General features: G+C 41.3%; 1 protein-coding gene across 1 annotated transcript in view; it reads right to left on the minus strand.

Annotated features, from left to right (window-relative positions):
- LOC116043505 (synaptotagmin-9-like) overlaps positions 1–17703 on the minus strand; it is an 86494-nt gene that overhangs the window by 3506 nt on the left and 65285 nt on the right. The window contains exon 6 of the mRNA XM_036003585.1: positions 14930–15059. Coding sequence (XP_035859478.1) covers positions 14930–15059 — 130 coding nt within the window. The remainder of the gene's footprint in view (positions 1–14929; positions 15060–17703) is intronic.

Here is a 17703-nt window from a genome sequence, read left to right on the forward strand (position 1 = left end):
TTCGCCAGTCAGGAATTACATCCCTTTTAACCCCCAAGATGGCCATTATGGTTGACAAAGAATTCCTGGTGGATGACCCGGTAACTGGGACTGTTTATCATCCAGCTTTTGTCACTCAGAGGGCCCAGATACCAGAGTAGGATGTCCTACAGACCCAATCCATAGCTCGGCTGAGGGTGCATGTAGAAAGAATGATTAGAAGAGTCAAAGAGAACAAACTTTTTGATACCACCATCCCCCTGTCCATAACCGGGAGCATTAATCAAATATTTACAGTAGCCTGTCTTCTCTCAAATTTCCAAAATGGACCCCTAGTGAAGACATGGGCAAATGAAGTTTGAAATGGTTTTTACAAATGAATTTGACATTCATGATTTTATGTGGTATCTGTTTTCAATATTGAATTTAATAATAACTTGTTTTACTTCATTAAAACAACAAGAAAGTAACAATTAATTAATTGCTGATATTTATTGTATGGGACAGACACTTTACATGCATTTTTCCATGTAAACAGAAATAAAAACGGTAAATTCTTTCTCTGATGACTTTGCATACATCACTGTCCCTGTAAATCCGCTGAATCAGCAGGTCGTCTTCAGCCGAAATGACAAAATCACACCATGTCAAACCGGTAATTAGCATCTGACCCTGTACCTGACAGTAATATGCATGTGATTTCTTTAGTTCCAAATTGCAAATTTTATTTTAAGGTAAGTACAGTCCACATAACTTTTTAGGTTGGGGCATTTCATTTCTATAAGCCCAAACTGAACTGACTCTGAAGGATCAAAAACAAGTCCGTCTGGACCAGGCAGCATCAGGGTGGATTACAAATCCACAGGGGTAGTGATTGACACGTTTTATTTGGCAGTATTCTCAAATTGCATCAGCCTCAAGCTCTAGCCCTCGCCGCATTGCTGCTCTCTGACGATTACCTTGCAGAATTCTGTGAGCAAGTCCATCTTCTGTTTTCTGTATTTTTCACTAACATGACACACCTCCCTAAACCGAGAGGCAGTCTGGGCCTTCTCAGCTGGTGCCACTCCATGCAGCTACTCTGCTCTCTTGTAGCGGACTCGTACTTGTGTGCCATGTCTCAGCTGACCTGTGGGCACTGCAAGTGGTGCTGTTCTCATTAAGTGGTGACAAAACTGCAGGCTGTTGATTCTAGGTGGTATCCCTGAAGGGATAGAGATGGACGTGGTGGGGCAACATGAAAGGAGCGGTCTCTCCTTGTTGCTGCTGGCTGCTGATAAGACAGTGGGCTTCCTCTTTTGGACCATCCCGAGGCTTGAGTTGGTGAGCAGGACGTCGCCGCTGATGGCCATACTGCAGACTATAGTGCATCAGCCGGGGGGAACTCTTTGTAGGCCTCGGTCACCTGGAGATGGACTAGTATTTTAACAATATACTGAAATACCAAGCAACTACAATTTCACATCACACATGTAGTAATAACAAAAGACCAAATTGGCTATTTCATATGGTATGGGACCCGGGTTCGATTCTGGCTTGCGGTCGTTTCCCGGTCCCATCCCGTCTCTCTCACTCCCATTTGCTTCCTCTGGTCAGTCTCTACTGTCCTGTTCATTAAAGGCATAACCCCCCCCCAAAAAAAAATACTTTAAAAACCATTATCCTTACATGTTACTCTATCCCCACTTACCTGAAGCACAGAGAGATCAGGTAAATCCCAGCTGAGGCCTTTGTACAGTGTGCTCCTGTGTGTGAAAACTTAAGTTACTTGGAAGGTCAGTAAGCAAACAGATTTAAAATTAAATATTCACTCACACATTCAAATACATCTACAATATGTGACTAACTTGACTCCCTCTGTTGTTGCTTGAGTCTTGGGTTTAGCAGAGAGTACAACCATCCTGTCCACTCGGCATGGCAACAGACAGGGCACATTAGCAACGTTAGTGTAAAAATTGATGTCAGCCAGCTGTAAAGGAACAAAAAACATGATTTATTTATTTATTTTTTAAGGGCATATTGGGTTTCAACATATCCCCAATCAGTTTGTAAAGACAGATTTAATAATAATAATAATAATAATAATAATAATAATAATAATAATAACCAAAGTTCTAGGCTTGGGCCATTGTTGTTCTCCCTCAGTGCAGCTTAAGACAGGGGGAACTGCAGACAAATTCAGCTGACTGTAATGCGCCGACTGAAACAACAATGCAACACAGTGGTTGCAAAGTGCTGCTCCCGCAATACATGAGCATCTATCCACAGGGTTTGAATCTTTCAGGACCACCTGCAAAATAAAGTTCTCTAAGTTAATACTCAGGCCTATCTAGGCTTGATCATTCACTGGGTACTTTATGAAAGAGAAAGCATAGCAAGGAAGTAAGAGAGCACTAACCCAGTGGCGATCCAGCTAAATAAACTTACCTGCCTGGCCACTGTTTCTACTAAATTTGAGTTGAGCTAAACTTGTATGAGAGAAAACTACAGTACTGTAGGCCTAGACCTAATACTTTATTTTCATGTACAAAAAATTGCACTTCTACAGTAGTATCTGAATATAAAACATAATACGTTTGTGCTTGTGTTTTATGTTCATCATCATGGACCTTAGCTGAACATTTAGGTAAAGAGATAAAGGTAAAGTAAATGTGAACAAAGTCCAGAAGGCCAGTGGGGACTGGCGAAGTAAAGTCACCAGCTATTTTCAGCCATTCAGTAGTTTATGTACAGTGTTAAGCTGAACTTTATCTGTGCTAAATCCCCGGGAACACTGGATTGTGAAAGTCAGTAACAACAACAACAGATATCTTGTCTAACGTTACCCCTATCCCTATAGCTTCACCATACACTCAAACTGTGCGCTTTCTCCAATTTCTTCATGGACCTGTGACACTGTGCCCTGATGATAACCTCTCCTGACACCTGATCTTTATTAGATACTGAGAAAAGCAATCAAATTATTTTGACATAGTACAACAGTTATAGCAAGTGAGTAAAATAAGCTAGCAGCTAGCTCTAGAGAAGATGCTACCATCAAAAACAACGTAGCTACTTACCCTCATAATTGTGGATATAGGATGAAATGTAAAATTCGAATCCTTTATTCCTCTTGGAGTTTGGAGCCATTGCACAGGAGTCGACAATCCTGTGTACGTCACCGATATTCAGACGTGGAAGGTCTTGGAGGCATCGGCTAAAAAAAAGGCCATTGTTGCTGAGTGATGTTTCGCCGGAAGTGGAGGGGCTGATTTCCTGTCAAATTCGAACGGTCGTCATGACGCTGTGCATTGAGCGTATTGTCCACACAGGAAGGTACCTTTTGTCTCAGCCTTTTCGAGCCGACACCCTGCTGGTGCGGACTAGATTGGAAACAAAGGCTTGTGTATTCCTGCAGCACGAGGGGATTGACATTCACACGTTAGAACCTTTCATCTATGACCTGGGAATTCAGAGGTGTGCCTTATCTCGGGGGACTATGGGCCAATAGAGAGTTTTCATTCAAGGAACCACCCACTACTCCAAAGGAATATATTTGTGAAACTGAGAAATGTTCAGGACTGTTTTATGTGACTCCAGATGGGAGGACCATTTTACAGTCCGCTGCAGCGTTAAACTTTTTTGTCATGTCATTTTCATCATTTTATTATTACATTTTTTTTGTTAAATCTTCATTGGACCCAAGCTTCACTCCTTCCTCAGAAAGAAAAATGCAACAGTACCCACATATTACAAAATGTATTTTTGTATCTGCTGATCTTAGCTCTTAACCATGGGGACTTGGTTTGGGAACGGGAGGGTCGCCAGTTAATCTCCAACAGGTACAGAGTGTGGAATGGTGGAACGATACGGAACCCCCTAATTGACCTATGGCTAAGCCACGCCCCCAAACGCGATGAGCCAATCACAGTGCACATAACTAACATAAGCCAATACACTCGGACATTCTCTGCTTCCACGTCCATTGAAATGCATTGCAGTTAGTCCGTTTTCATTCGTTTTTATATGTATTTTCGTGACATTTTAAGTTTAAAATGGTCAAACGGTGTGCATGGGGTACATGCAACTCCGATACTAGGTATCCCGAGAGGCTGGGCGACGAGGTCTATTTTTTACCCTTTCCAAAGCCACATCTCAACCCAGATAAGTGTCTGCTCTGGATTAAGTTATGCGGTAGACCACAACACCAACTAAACGTGAATAAAATCAACAAGGACGTCTACATCTGTTCTAAGGTAAGTCAACAACGTATTTGAACGTTATCTTTAACATCTCTAGCTAACGTAACGTTAGGCTAACGTTAGCATAACATTAGAAAACATTAGCCTAACGTTAGCTTCTAGCTGCGTTGTACATCATGTCACTTTGTTTCCTGGGAGATCATTGGCCTGTTATATAGTTTTTGTACTTTGGTACATGATTGTTAGCTGTTGTCCAAAGGGCTCTAGTTATACTAACGTTAACTTTTGGAGCTTAACTTCATTAACGTATCTGTAAATAACCGAGATAACAAATGTTAGCAATGTTGTGCTGAATGATTCATGTAAATACTGTAGCACCAAACTAACGGAGAGGTACTCTTGGTAAAGATGGTAAAAAGGCTTGTCCTGGAAACGTATGCAACTTAGACCTGTACATGTTTAATTTGATCATGAACCATTGATTTGTGCTGATTTAGTGTGAGTAATAACTCCTAATAAAATGCTATACGTTTTGTTTAAGCATTTTGTCAATGGAGGGCCCAGCACTGAGTTTCCCCATCCTCACCAAGCTACAAGGACTGGATCTACTGTAGGACAGAGGTGTCGTCCATCTCCAAAAAAGAGGTACCTCAAACGCGTGTTGGGTGCACACATACATGAACACACAGGTTCAAGTCACACTTGATCATTGATGACATAATATGAAGCTGAAGGCAAAAATCAGAAAAAGGATCTGCACACTGTTAAAAAAAAATCCCAGCAGCTTTAATAGCAGAAAACATTGGGTTTTGAGAAACAGGAAGAAACATTTTATGACATATTATGAATCCACTTAATATCGATTAATCCATAAAATAATCAAAACACATTGATAATGAAAATAATTGTTTTTTGTAGCCCTAATGATGTTATTTTTCTTTCATTTACAGGTGTGAATCAGCTCCCAGAAGGACCAAGAAGGACAGAAAAATCAGGAGAGGAGGTGAGATCTATTTCTTGGGACAAAACTTATTTACATGAAATTCATGAAGCTTTGCAATCATTGAATTGATGAACAGGACATCTTTGTGAACTCTCTCAATGTACAGATCTGCTCTTGTGTAAAGGACAAAATCACAGAAATCAAGTCCACTTAAAAGCAGCTGCCCTTGGATTTGATAGTAGCAGTTGTGGCTTTGTTGATGACATAGAAGTCTTTGATAGTAGCAGTTGTGGCTTTGTTGATGACATAGAAGTCTTTGATAGTTGAGGCAGCTTCTTCTATGGTCATGTCTCTTGATCCAAAGGGACACTTAATTTCGAGCAGTCCAGTTTCCCCATCATCACATACAATAGCATCTGGGGTTGCACCAAGAAACAGCAGCTCTGCTGTAGCATTAGGCCAGCATTGTGTACATGTCTAGATGGATATTTCTCTTGGTAGAGCTCCTTTGCCTTTGGCTCACTGGCAGTGCCATAGCTCGTTGCCTTTGAGGTGTAGGGTTTGGGGTAGTACATCGACTGGATGAATTCCTCTGAAACTTTTTTTCTTTTCAATATTTTTCCAAAGTTAGATGCTGTCAGCCTTCTCTCATGATCTTTGTGCCATTTCTCACAGGCAGCCTGCGCCTTTGTCGCCACTTGAATTTTCCTTCCTTCTTCAAGTTTGAAACTCTGATTGACTTGTTCAGTAGGTGTTGGTAGAGAGATGTCTGGGGAGAGGGGCCTGTGGATGTTGTCAGCACAGGAACAGGATACGGGCAGGGATGATGCCGGCTTGTTTAACACTGGAAGCTACAGGAAAAGGAAATTGAAGTTACGACAAATACAGAAACAGCAGAAATTACAATATACTAATAATAACAACATATGAGAGGGAGTGCTCTGTTGTGGTTATTGGCACTGGTGTGCTGCGGTCTTAAGATATGCTATTTAGTCAATTCATAGTAAATCATTCATTTTTCCTTTTTTTTTTTTCTAACACTGTTTTCTCTTCCAAATTTTAAAAGCATTTATGTTCCATGGCTACACAGTTTTCATTGTTTTGTTTCAAATATTATGTGCTCTATCAAGTGTACACTTTAGTTTGAATAATTTTACTGATATGTTGGTTGGTTTGTGACATTTGGCTTGTACCAGAACATCTTTATGTTTTCCTTCATTCATTTTAAACCATAAATTTATATTTGCAGTGCCGCTAGAGGATGAGCAACCACCCGTGCAACAGCAGCCAGAGGAAGTGCCAGAACATCTGGACCAGCATCCGCCACTGGATCTGCCCTCAAGGGAAGTGGAGCAAGAGCTGCTGACATTAAGGACTATGCTGGCCCAGAAGGATGCTGAAATTGAAGATTTAAAAAAAAATCCGACTCTAACAACACTGACACCAGAACTCCTGCACCGCAGCAATATTTCAGACTATTTCCGGTACTGCACTGGCTTCAGTTACGATCAGTTTAACAACTTGTGCACTGTGTTTGCTGTGCCAAATACTTATACAGCTCCACAAACCTTTGTACCATTAAAATATAAGAGGGTTGATCGAGAAATAAATGAAATGCCACTACGTCACCAACTTTTGCTGGTTCTCATGAAGTTGCGCCAAAATTTAGACTTAAAGGATCTGGCTTACAGATTTCAGATACCAGCACGAAGTGCAGGCACTCTTTTCAACTCATGGGTCGATTACATGTTTGATGTACTTGGTGAATTACCTGTATGGCCACATAGAGACACCATCATCTCCCAAATGCCAGATAAATATAAGATCAACTTTGGAACAACTCTAGCAATACTTGACTGCACAGAAGTAAAGATTGAGAGGCCAAGTTCGTTAGTACTGCAAAGTCAAAGTTTCTCAAACTACAAGTCAACCAACACTCTGAAATCACTGATTGCATGTGATCCAAGTGGCGCTATCATGTTTACATCGACTCTTTTTACTGGATCATTGTCTGACAAGGAAATTGTTCAGAAAAGCAACTTCCTAGAGTTGCTGAAAACACTCATGTCTCATAGCTACCTGAACAAAGGTGATGGTGTAATGGTTGACAAAGGATTTCTCATTGAGAAAGACTTGGAAGAAATTGGACTGAGAGTAAATATCCCCCCTTTTGCTCAGTCAAACAAACAGATGTCTGCCGCTGATGTACACAAAACAAAAAAGATAGCTGCTCACAGAGTTCATGTGGAGAGAGCTATTGCCAAAATAAAGAAATTCAAAATTGTATCGGGGAGAATACCCAACATCAGGTTGGGCAACATAAATCAAATTTGGTATGTTGTAAGCATGCTCTCAAATTTTCAGCCTCACATATTATAGGCTAGTTATCCTGTATTTCTCTGTGTTGAGCAAGGGATTTAAAATGTCAAAAAGATGGCTCATCTGAAATAATTTTATCGTATGTGTACATATGTGTAAAGATTTTTTTTGTGACTGGAATAGTTGTATTTGTTGATAATCTACTGTGATTAGCTGTAAGTGTTGCACATTTTGACCTCTGGGGGTCCCGCATACATCATTATGAGAAATGATGTAGAGGAATGCACATTGCTTGAATGTTTTCAAATGTAAATAAAAATAAATTGATACTATTATACTACTTATGTAGATAGATGAATATGAATATTTGAACCATCTTTCCTCCAGATACTGTGCAGTGTGCAGACTGTTAGTGTATTATTTACCTGGTTACTCAAACCACATCCGATTGGAAGTTCCTTTCGCTGTACTGTCACCCTAGCAGCTGTCTGATTGACCAGGTAACTTATTGGGGCCCCGGTCATGTTTTTTATGACATCATATACGTCTGCTCTCATACCTGACTCTTTCCTAAAAAAGGCAAGGTTGTTTTAGGTAATGTATTGCAAGACATGAGCTTCATAGTCACCTCACAATGTTACAGTCATACTTGGATAGTGTACAGTACATGCAGCATCACAAAGATGAAAACATGCTGTTTCTCTGAGTTCATGAAGAGAATATGAATGAATGAAAATAAAACACACAGACTGTTTAACTGCAGAATAAGTACTTTGCCCACCACTGTGTAGGCTACTGTACATGACATCAACCTATGATTACCTGTTTGGGTTGTAGGAGCAGATGACCGGCTTCTTTTTCCGTTTAGCCTTTGCTTTGGCAACCACCACAGACGTGATAGGTTGGCCGCTTGTGATCCGCTTGCCTCTCGGCCGATGCCACTGCTGGGCCTGACTTGTACAGGACAGCTGATCTCTCCCCCGCAGCCGGTCAACATAGTGGAATAGACCAATAATATGGGAGGAGTAACCCGGTTCCCTATGGATTCAATCCCAATGATGTGTCAGATCAATGACATGGAACTTGTTACTGTTAACAGATGTTTAGCAAAGCCTAGTATATTACAAAACGCTGCTTTAGCAGAAGAAAAATCTAGCTATGCTAATACGGAGCTTTAAGCTAGGTTTAGATGAAAAATAAGCTAGTAGCAATTACCATAGCATATTTTACAAGTCACGTCAAGTTAGATTAATAAATTGAAAGTAATAATAAATTAATAAATTGAAAGTAAATCACACTTCTTACCCTGCAGTGCATGAACAATGCTGATCCTCTATCTTGTTGTCTGAGATGGTGATGGCAACGAGATGCGGTTTATCACGTTTACACTGTGACCTGTAAATTTTTGCCTGGAGCTGAAGCTTTTTATCGACCTTCTCAACAATAAAATCATTAATATAACCCTCCAATGCATAGTTAAGGCCCTTTTGGTGACTTCGAGATGATATATAATCTTTCTGTCTCCAAAAATCATCAATTGCCTCCTGAGAAATGTCTCCTACTGTGACAGTTGCCATAGCGCCTGTCACCGAATGTTGATTGTTTGTCCGACTGAGTGGAGGGGGTGTGGCTTAGCCATAGGTCAATTGCTTGGAGCGCCATCCTGGCAGCCCCTCGCTCTGACATCTCCATGCATGGTGAATGTATATGGGTCCTGTTTATGCTTGTGTGTGTTTGTTTGCCTGAGTGACAATAAAAGTGTGAAAAAGAAATGAATTTTACTATTTTACATTTAAACTTAGTGTGTGTGTGTGTGTGTGTGTGTGTGTGTGTGTGTGTGTGTGTGTGTGTGTGTGTGTGTGTGTGTGTGTGTGGCCTCTCTTTTCTGGCTCAACAAGCCAGAGAGATGGAGGGAGAGAAAGAGAGAGAGAGAAAGCAGTGGTCGAGCAAGCTAGAGAGTGAATAAAGAGTCGCGTTGACAAGAACAAAGCAATGAATTAGAGGAATGAAATCTTATTTTCTACTTGTTTCATACTGGTTATATTCTAAAGCACAAACTAGAAGAACACTCAGAGAGTGCAAATCTCCGCCAAGGCATACTTTTGTATGAGTCTATACATAGTTTTTTAGGAAAATCCTTTTAAGTATACCTTTAAGCTTTTCACAAAATATCTTCCAAAATGGAGATCAAATGCCTTTTTGCGTCTGTCATTGCATTTTACTGGAATTTGTATGTGTGTGTGTGTGTGTGTGTGTGTGTGTGTGTGTGTGTGTGCGTGCGTGCGTGCTTGTGCTGACAAATACCATGGGTATATCCCAAGTCTCTTATTTGCATCCACGTTAACAAGGAATTGTTTTTTTTTGAGTGATGAGATGTCCTTTTCTCTGAAACGTCACGTGAAGCGACGTCCGTTTGTGATGACGGTGGCACAGCTGGATTTGCTTAAACACAACATTATATTCACAAAGAAACAATAGCCCCCACCACCTGCCCACTCTGTTTGGACACATTTACTTGTATTGACATTAATTTTACCACACTGATAGGCTAACATTACCTCCTCATTTATTCATTGTTAAGTTTTTATTGTCTGCTTGTTTCTTAGGCAATTTTTGCAGTATCTTGATTTGCAATCTATTACAAATAAAACATAAAACAGGTGTATATAAAAAATGCCTAATGATTTTTGAAATACTGTAAATAAAACTATTAATCTGTGACTGCTGATTGCCACTGACGAGCTGCACTTAGGTCGGGGTGCTACTTCTGGCTCTGGAGTTTGTGCATCTGAATTTAGTAGGGGTGCACTAGTGTGGGTCAGCAAAACAGCACTGAAAGATAGTGTAGGAGTTACGGGTCCCTAGCGTGGTCCCAGGTGAACAGATGCTGGAACACAGGTGTAAAAATGTGTAAACAATAGTAAGTGAATAAGGAACACTGTGTCATTCCTTTTCAGCAACAGTTTGCTTTCTGAGACAAAACTCTCCAGTCCCCAGAGGAACCATGGCTAAATATTATCGCCTACAAAGCTGTCACTCATCTGACGATAGCAATGTGCTTTGTGTGGATGAAGCATTAAGATGTTAAATTTGACTCATTTAGCGGCTGGCTCTCTGCGTCGTAATGTTATCTCGCAATGTTGCTCGTTTGTCTGTTACTGCAAAACCCTGCAAAACCTCACCTACTTAAATATACAGAAATGTATACGTTGCCATGCCAACTGTACACATAAAACCCATAAAACTGGCTGCAGCTCTGACCATGCTGCTACGTTGATTTGAATGGGAATGGCCTTTCTATCCATTTTATTTCTTATCTAGGCTATGGAACAGTGGTTACATAACCTTAGAAACGAGCCTTAACGTCACCATGCACGTGAATGCACGCGTGTCATAGATGCGCTCCGGTACTTAAACAAATAGCACTACACCCCTGATCACCACCCCACACTAGCTCTGTGTCCCATCTTGGCCACCCCAGTAAAAATGTCCTTGATACGCCACTAGTGTGTGTGTGTGTGTGTGTGTGTGTGTGTGTGTGTGTGTGTGTGTGTGTGTGTGTGTGTGTGTGAGAGAGGGATTATTTGTTGAAATGAAAGGGGAACTACGCCCATAAAATTCATACATGTTTTTCTATGGTATTAGATCCAAAAATATCAGTAAACATAAAAAAATCCCCAAATCCACCAACTAGAGTGATAACACTCAGATGTGTGATGCCATTAAGTATAAGTCTGAAATACTTCATAGACAATTCATTTGGAATGATTGTATAGATCACACTGAGGGCACCCAGGGAAATGTTCTGAATATACAGGCACATTTTGTTATAGAACTGAGAACATGACAATAGAATAAAGCTAATTTGGGTATAAAAGAGAAAACAATATTCTTTGGGTATACAAAATCAGTCTTCCATTAATTGTCTATGAAGCAGCTTCAGATTTTATACTTGCTACTTTATACCTGATCAGAAGTTTGACATTTGTCTGGTTTCTGGCTTTGAGAGAGTTAGATTAGATAGCTGTTAACAAAGATTGATAGAAATAATATATTGGAATACTTAATTTAGGTGATGTTCCCCTTTAATCTATTAGTTTTTATGTGGGAATACGTTGCTTGTGTGAGTTTCCCTCAGGACTTCTGTGTAAGGTCATTTAAAGAAACACAAATAAGCCATTAGTCTGGACCTCTGCTGTAGTCCAGTCTGTTGCTAATGGCCTCAGACAGGGCTACTAGAGAGTCTACCAGGACCTGTGGACTTTGTGTGTGTGTGTGTGTGTGTGTGTGTGTGTGTGTGTGTATGTGTGTGTGTGTGTGTGTGTGTGTGTGTGTGTGTGTGTGTGTGTTTTAGTGCTGTACAAATGGCCCTAGAGAAAGCAATCAAGCTTTTCTAGCTTCACCATTCACCACCATCAGGATATTGACCTCCCACCAATGCTGCAACTCATCTGGTAGATACAGTGTGACAGCTAACACTTCATTTACTTTCTGAGTGTTAAACTGGAAGAAACAGGATGCAACTAAATAAGATAATCATGTGGAATAATGGTGTAAAAAGAGCTCTAACTGCCTGCACAACCTGAATTAAAAGAACTAAATCTAGTTGATTATTAGTTTTCTGTTGCTCCTTTCACTCACACACATCGAGTACATACACAAATGAAGTGGAGACCGACCATTTACAAGTGAAGTGAAAAAAATATTCTGAAAGGAGAATACTTAAAGCTCAAGTGCATAACTTTTTATTTATTAATGAACATCCGTTACATTCAAGCCATTGCCAAATGAGTTACTACAAAGCTGATTAAGACTATGAGCTCCACAAAACTCTAACCCTAACCCTAACTGTCTGTATTTCTCAGTATGGCTATGTTTTGAAAATGGTGTCGTCCAGCGACTTTCGCGTGCAGAAACTCAAGTGAAGATACTGACCTCCTCTGAAGAGTCCATCATGTTTTTTTTAATCCTCTGTGTCCGTAAGCAATTGCGTGGAGGATTGGTGGGTGTGGTGCGCAATCACAGAAAGCATGCGTCATGTGGATGCACCGACAGTGTTGTTGTCATTACTTAGAATTCCTCATGGGGGAGACAAAAATTATACACTATAGCTTTAAGGCCTTTTTACATCAAGGGCATAGGCGCCGATACCGTGGGTGCTCCGGGGTTCGAGCACCCACGGAGAATACCGAGCACCCACTGAGCACCCATGTGTGCCAGACTGCCAGTAGGCTACATACATTTTAAAAATAAACATTGCAGTTGGTGCTAAGTGGAGCGTCTGTCATACTGTGATTGGTTATGTTGCTGTTAGTCCCCTGCTCCATATCCTATCCACCAATCACAGCCTCTCTCGGATGAAAACGCTTCTTTAGTGACCCCGCTCCCCGAGTGTTCGATAGCATAGTGGCGGTCTGCCACGGTAAAATTTCCAGCGCCATGGTAACACAAATAGGGCAGACGCACAACAGGGGTTCCGCTATGTACACCGCGCACCACCACTCCTTCAGCTGTTTATGAAAAGTCATAAAGTCGTAGCACCGTCTGCTCTACTGAACTAAAGAACTGTCATCCGCTCTCTCTCCCCCTAGGGTGAGCAGAGCAACTGGAACAGTGACAGGACGTCATCACTCGCGAAGTTATGGCAACCAAATAAACAACAGGGCGAGTACTACCTTCACTCAACAAGTGATTAACAGCGACAAAAGCCGTGACATGAAATCCGCACTCACGCCCGTGAAATATGACAGCTACAGTTTATTGGAAAATAACATTGTGGACACTGAAGTTGATGAATTTACTGTTTATCAGACCCCAGATGAGACAAGAAGCTAATGTTAGCCACGCTGCTGTTATGGCCCCTCTGCCTCGCCGCTGCAGAAGACTGTGTGTATTCCTCCGACACGCTGTAGTAACGTTACTGATTTAAAACCGTTTTCCAGGTTAGTGGGGGTGCATACCCCTCAAAACCAACATGAAAAATGTAGCTAGTAATGTTCACTCAGTGTTTTGTTTTGTTGTTAAACTGTGTGTAAAATGAGAGGTGACGTTAAATCACCCTACGGTACCGTCTATTTTCTGAATGGTTTCAAGGTAACGGTCGGTAGCTTACATTAGCAGATAAGCCCATACTCTGTCCACCCCTCCCCGCCACCGCTGAAAAAAATTCTAGAGGAAACACTGGAAATGCAAACATTTTTGGACTACTTTTTTTTTAAACGGCGTGCACCCGTGAGCACCCACAGAGGAAAACATAAATAGGCGCCTGTGATCGAGGGCAAAACAAAAATTTAAATTTGCATTCAAACCTTTCAACCAAGGCTGACACTAATATTAACGTTCCATGCGTTCCACCCAAAAGTAAAGTTTGGCACATCATGCATTGATTGATTGAATTCATTGTGGTGTTTATTATAATAAATCCACACTCAAATCTACACACTGGAGTCAGGCTCCTCCAGTATGCAATACTGTAGTGTAGAGGTCTTCACAAGTCCAAAGAATTTGTGCCAAGAAACCAGGACCGGACCCGATGATAGGAGATAGACCCGATCGGCACTGATTTTTACAGCTGATTTGCGATAGGTTAACTTCAATTTACAAGTTACCAAAACAAAACTTTGTGTCTTACCTAATGTAACACGAGTAGCCTTCTCCCCTGTGCCTGGCTGTGATGCATATAAGACAGCTCGTTTCAGCAAGAGTTTTGTCCCATCTGCAATAGTAGCCTTGAATGATCTGCCTCACTTGACACTGTTGTGAGCTGGGATGATGTATGCTTTTATTGAGATTTTGTGTACTATATAACTATCTTACTATATTTGTATGTGGCTATGTGTGTGTCTATGTGTTGTTGCTATGTGTACTGACTGTGGAAACAAATATTCCTCTGGGACAATACAGCTAAATCCTCCATGAAAGTTGGTAAAATCCATCCAGGATTTCTGTTATTCCTTTCTTACAATGCTGGTTAAATCAGCATTGCTAATCCTCTTGTTATTTCAGTTTAAAGGTCCACTTGCTGTAGTGGTGTCAGCTTTGCAGTTTTTGTTGCATCTAGCATAATAATGATAACTCTGACTGTTTGCCTCTTTGAACTACTTTAAGAATTGCTCATTACCACGCTAACTTTAGCATTGCTATATTTTTTTTAATATGCTGTAATCTGTGCTCTCAGAGTCTGACCCCTGCTCTCTGACCCTTCACCTGAGAAGGTGCATTAGTTTGTGAAGGTCATTTGGTACCATCTTGTGGCCACAGATGCACTTTGCAGTTTGCTTGCAGTTGTACTAATCACATAGCACTTTGTGTAGAAAAGTTAAAATGTGGTCGCATTTGGATTAATTTATTTTTAATTCATTCACAGGTCTTTAATTCAAGCCGTAATGGTCAGTTATGGTCAGCTTATATTTCCTGTGCTCGGTAGATTTCTCAAGGAAAGACAGTGAGCTTTTGTATGCTTCTGTAGCCAGTAATAATAATAATAATAATAATAAGTGGCCCATACCTCCATTAGCGGGTGCCAGTGTGCAATGGGTTTCCGTGGGTATGTCAGCATCTCATTCCAGTGGTCTCGCCCCAGGCTCTCAGCCTCATTGCCCACCCTGCATACCCCGATCACTTCATTATGTCCGACCCTGCAGGACAGAAAGAACAACACATGGAGACTCAAAAATGTTGCATCATTTAATGTACTGTATATTTAACCGATATATGTAGGTAGAGGTGACAGGTTATTTGGGGCAGATAAAGTTTTAGTGGTACTGAGTAACTTAAAGGTCCTATGACATGCTGCTGTTTGGATGCTTTTATATAGGCCTTAGTGGTCCCCTAATACTGTATCTGAAGTCTCTTTCCCGAAATTCAGCCTTGGTGCAGAATTACAGCCACTAGAGTTCTAGAGTTCAAATTCTCTGGGCGGGCAAAGCAGAGAAAGGGGAGGTAACTTTGCTCCTTATGACCTCATAAGGAGCAGATTCCAGATCGGCCCATCTGAGCTTTCATTTTCTCAAAGGCAGAGCAGGATACCCAGGGCTCAGTTTACACCTATTGTCATTTCTAACCATTGGGGGACCATAGGCAGGCTGGGGGAACTCATATTAATGTTAAAAAACCTCATAAAGTGAAATTTTCATGCCATGGGACCTTTAAAAATTAATATTATTAGGGGTCCAAGCCCGAGTCTGTAAGAACCGGCAATAGCAAAGCTATGCCGTTCGTACAGCAGGGCTGTAGAACCCTATTGTTTTTCTACTGATTTTTCATCATCATCATCATCATAATTATTATTCTTCTCCGCGTAAAACTCAGACTACAGCCTAAACCGTACATGGTGGGGGGTTGCCGTTTTCAGGACTAGTCCCAAACGCCGCAAGGACCTCAGGCACAAACATTCACCCTCTTCCACCACTAGGTGGCGCTATAGCAGAAAAAGCGCGTTTGGCCCTATAACTCCCACACCGTACACCTCACATTTAAAAACCATATATCCACGCGTTCCCTGGATGCAACTGAATCACGTGATATAGGCCACGCCCATTTCCGCCTAGACTTTTATGCGTGAAAAATCGCAATTTATCAAGAACCTACTTTTTCGAACTCCTCCTAGACCGTGCGACCGATCTGCACGAAACTTGGACCGTAGCATCTCCAGACCGACATGACAAAAAGTTAATAAAAAGAATTTTGATAGGACAAAAATTGCGCATATTACGCACGAACAAATTTGTGTAGCTAACTATGAAAACACCAACTTTGCCATATTTCGGCCAAAATAAATGCTATCAACGCTAAACTTTAGATTCTTGTTTGCCATGACCCTCTGGAGGTGCCCCACGCGTTTTACGAAGATTGGTCACTAGGGGACGCTACAAGTACAAAAAGTTTATATCTCATGAACGGCTCATCTGATTTTTACAAAATTTGATGGGCACCATCTAGGGACACTTCTGAGGCCATGTCTAGAGTGGGGTACTGAGGGGTCAAAGTGGGCGTGGCCTATGGGACCCAAGTCTAGATTCACCACTTACACTAATGTGAACAACTTTAAATTTACAGGGTAGATAGACAATGGGTCATGGACCACACCTACCAAAAATTACACATGTGGACCACTAGGTGGCGCTATAATGTTTTTTTGCCTTTATCTCCCACATTACACATCGCACATTAGAAAACCATACATCCACGTGTTCCTTGAATCAAGCTGAATCACATGATATAGGCCACGCCCATTTTTGCTTAAAATCTTTTTCGCAAAATCGCGCAATGCGCAAAACCAACTTTTTCGAACTCGTCCTAGGCCGTGCGACGGATCAGCTCGAAACCTGGTAGGTAGCATCTCCAGATGGACCTGACCAAAAGTTACTCAAGGAATTTTGCTACGTTAAAGTATGCGCATTTGACGACCAAACTAATTTTCATAGCTAGCTACCACACACGTATCATATCATATCTTGGCCAAATTAAAAGTTATCAGCAAGGAACTTGGGATCCTTGTTCAACATGCCACTACGACGCTCTGTACCAAATTTGGCGAAGATCGGCCTTCAGGGGGCGCTATAAGCAACGTTTATTTGTTTTGGCCAATGACTCAATGCATTTAAATGGGAAAATTTGCAATTGCAATATCTCTGCCACGGTAAAAGCAATCACCACGAAACTTGTGGTGCTCGTTCGGCATGTGGCTCTGAGGCGCTGTACCAAATTTGGCGAAGATCGGCCTTTAGGGGGCGCTATAAGCAACGTTTATTTGTTTTGGCCAATGACTCAATGCATTTAAATGGGAAAATTTGCATATGCAATATCTCTGCCACGGTAAAAGCAATCACCACGAAACTTGTGGTGCTCGTTCGGCATACGGCTCTGAGGCGCTGTACCAAATTTGGCGAAGATCGGCCATTAGGGGGCGCTATAATCAACGTAGACCAGTTTTGGCCCTTTTACTCAATTTTAATGGGATATTTGCAATGGAAATATACCACAGACCTTGCAGCTCACACTTCTTAATATTTACTGATGTTTGCCTCCTACCGTTTTTGTTTTCATTTTTGCGTGCTCCTTTGGTTTTTTACAATAAACAAACTTCTTAACCCACCTGACAAAGTTTCTACAACCTTCACAGTGGACAAATGCAACTCTTTTCTCTCACTTTTTAAATCCAATATCAACACCATTCATAGGCGGCGATACCGTGCAATTAAACATTGCAATTGGTGCTAAGTGGAGCACCTGTCGTAGCGTGATCGGTTAAGTCGGTGGCATCGATGCTTAATTTCCCAC

This window comes from Sander lucioperca, chromosome 7 (genome assembly GCF_008315115.2).
Source record: "Sander lucioperca isolate FBNREF2018 chromosome 7, SLUC_FBN_1.2, whole genome shotgun sequence".
Lineage (NCBI taxonomy): Eukaryota > Metazoa > Chordata > Actinopteri > Perciformes > Percidae > Sander > Sander lucioperca.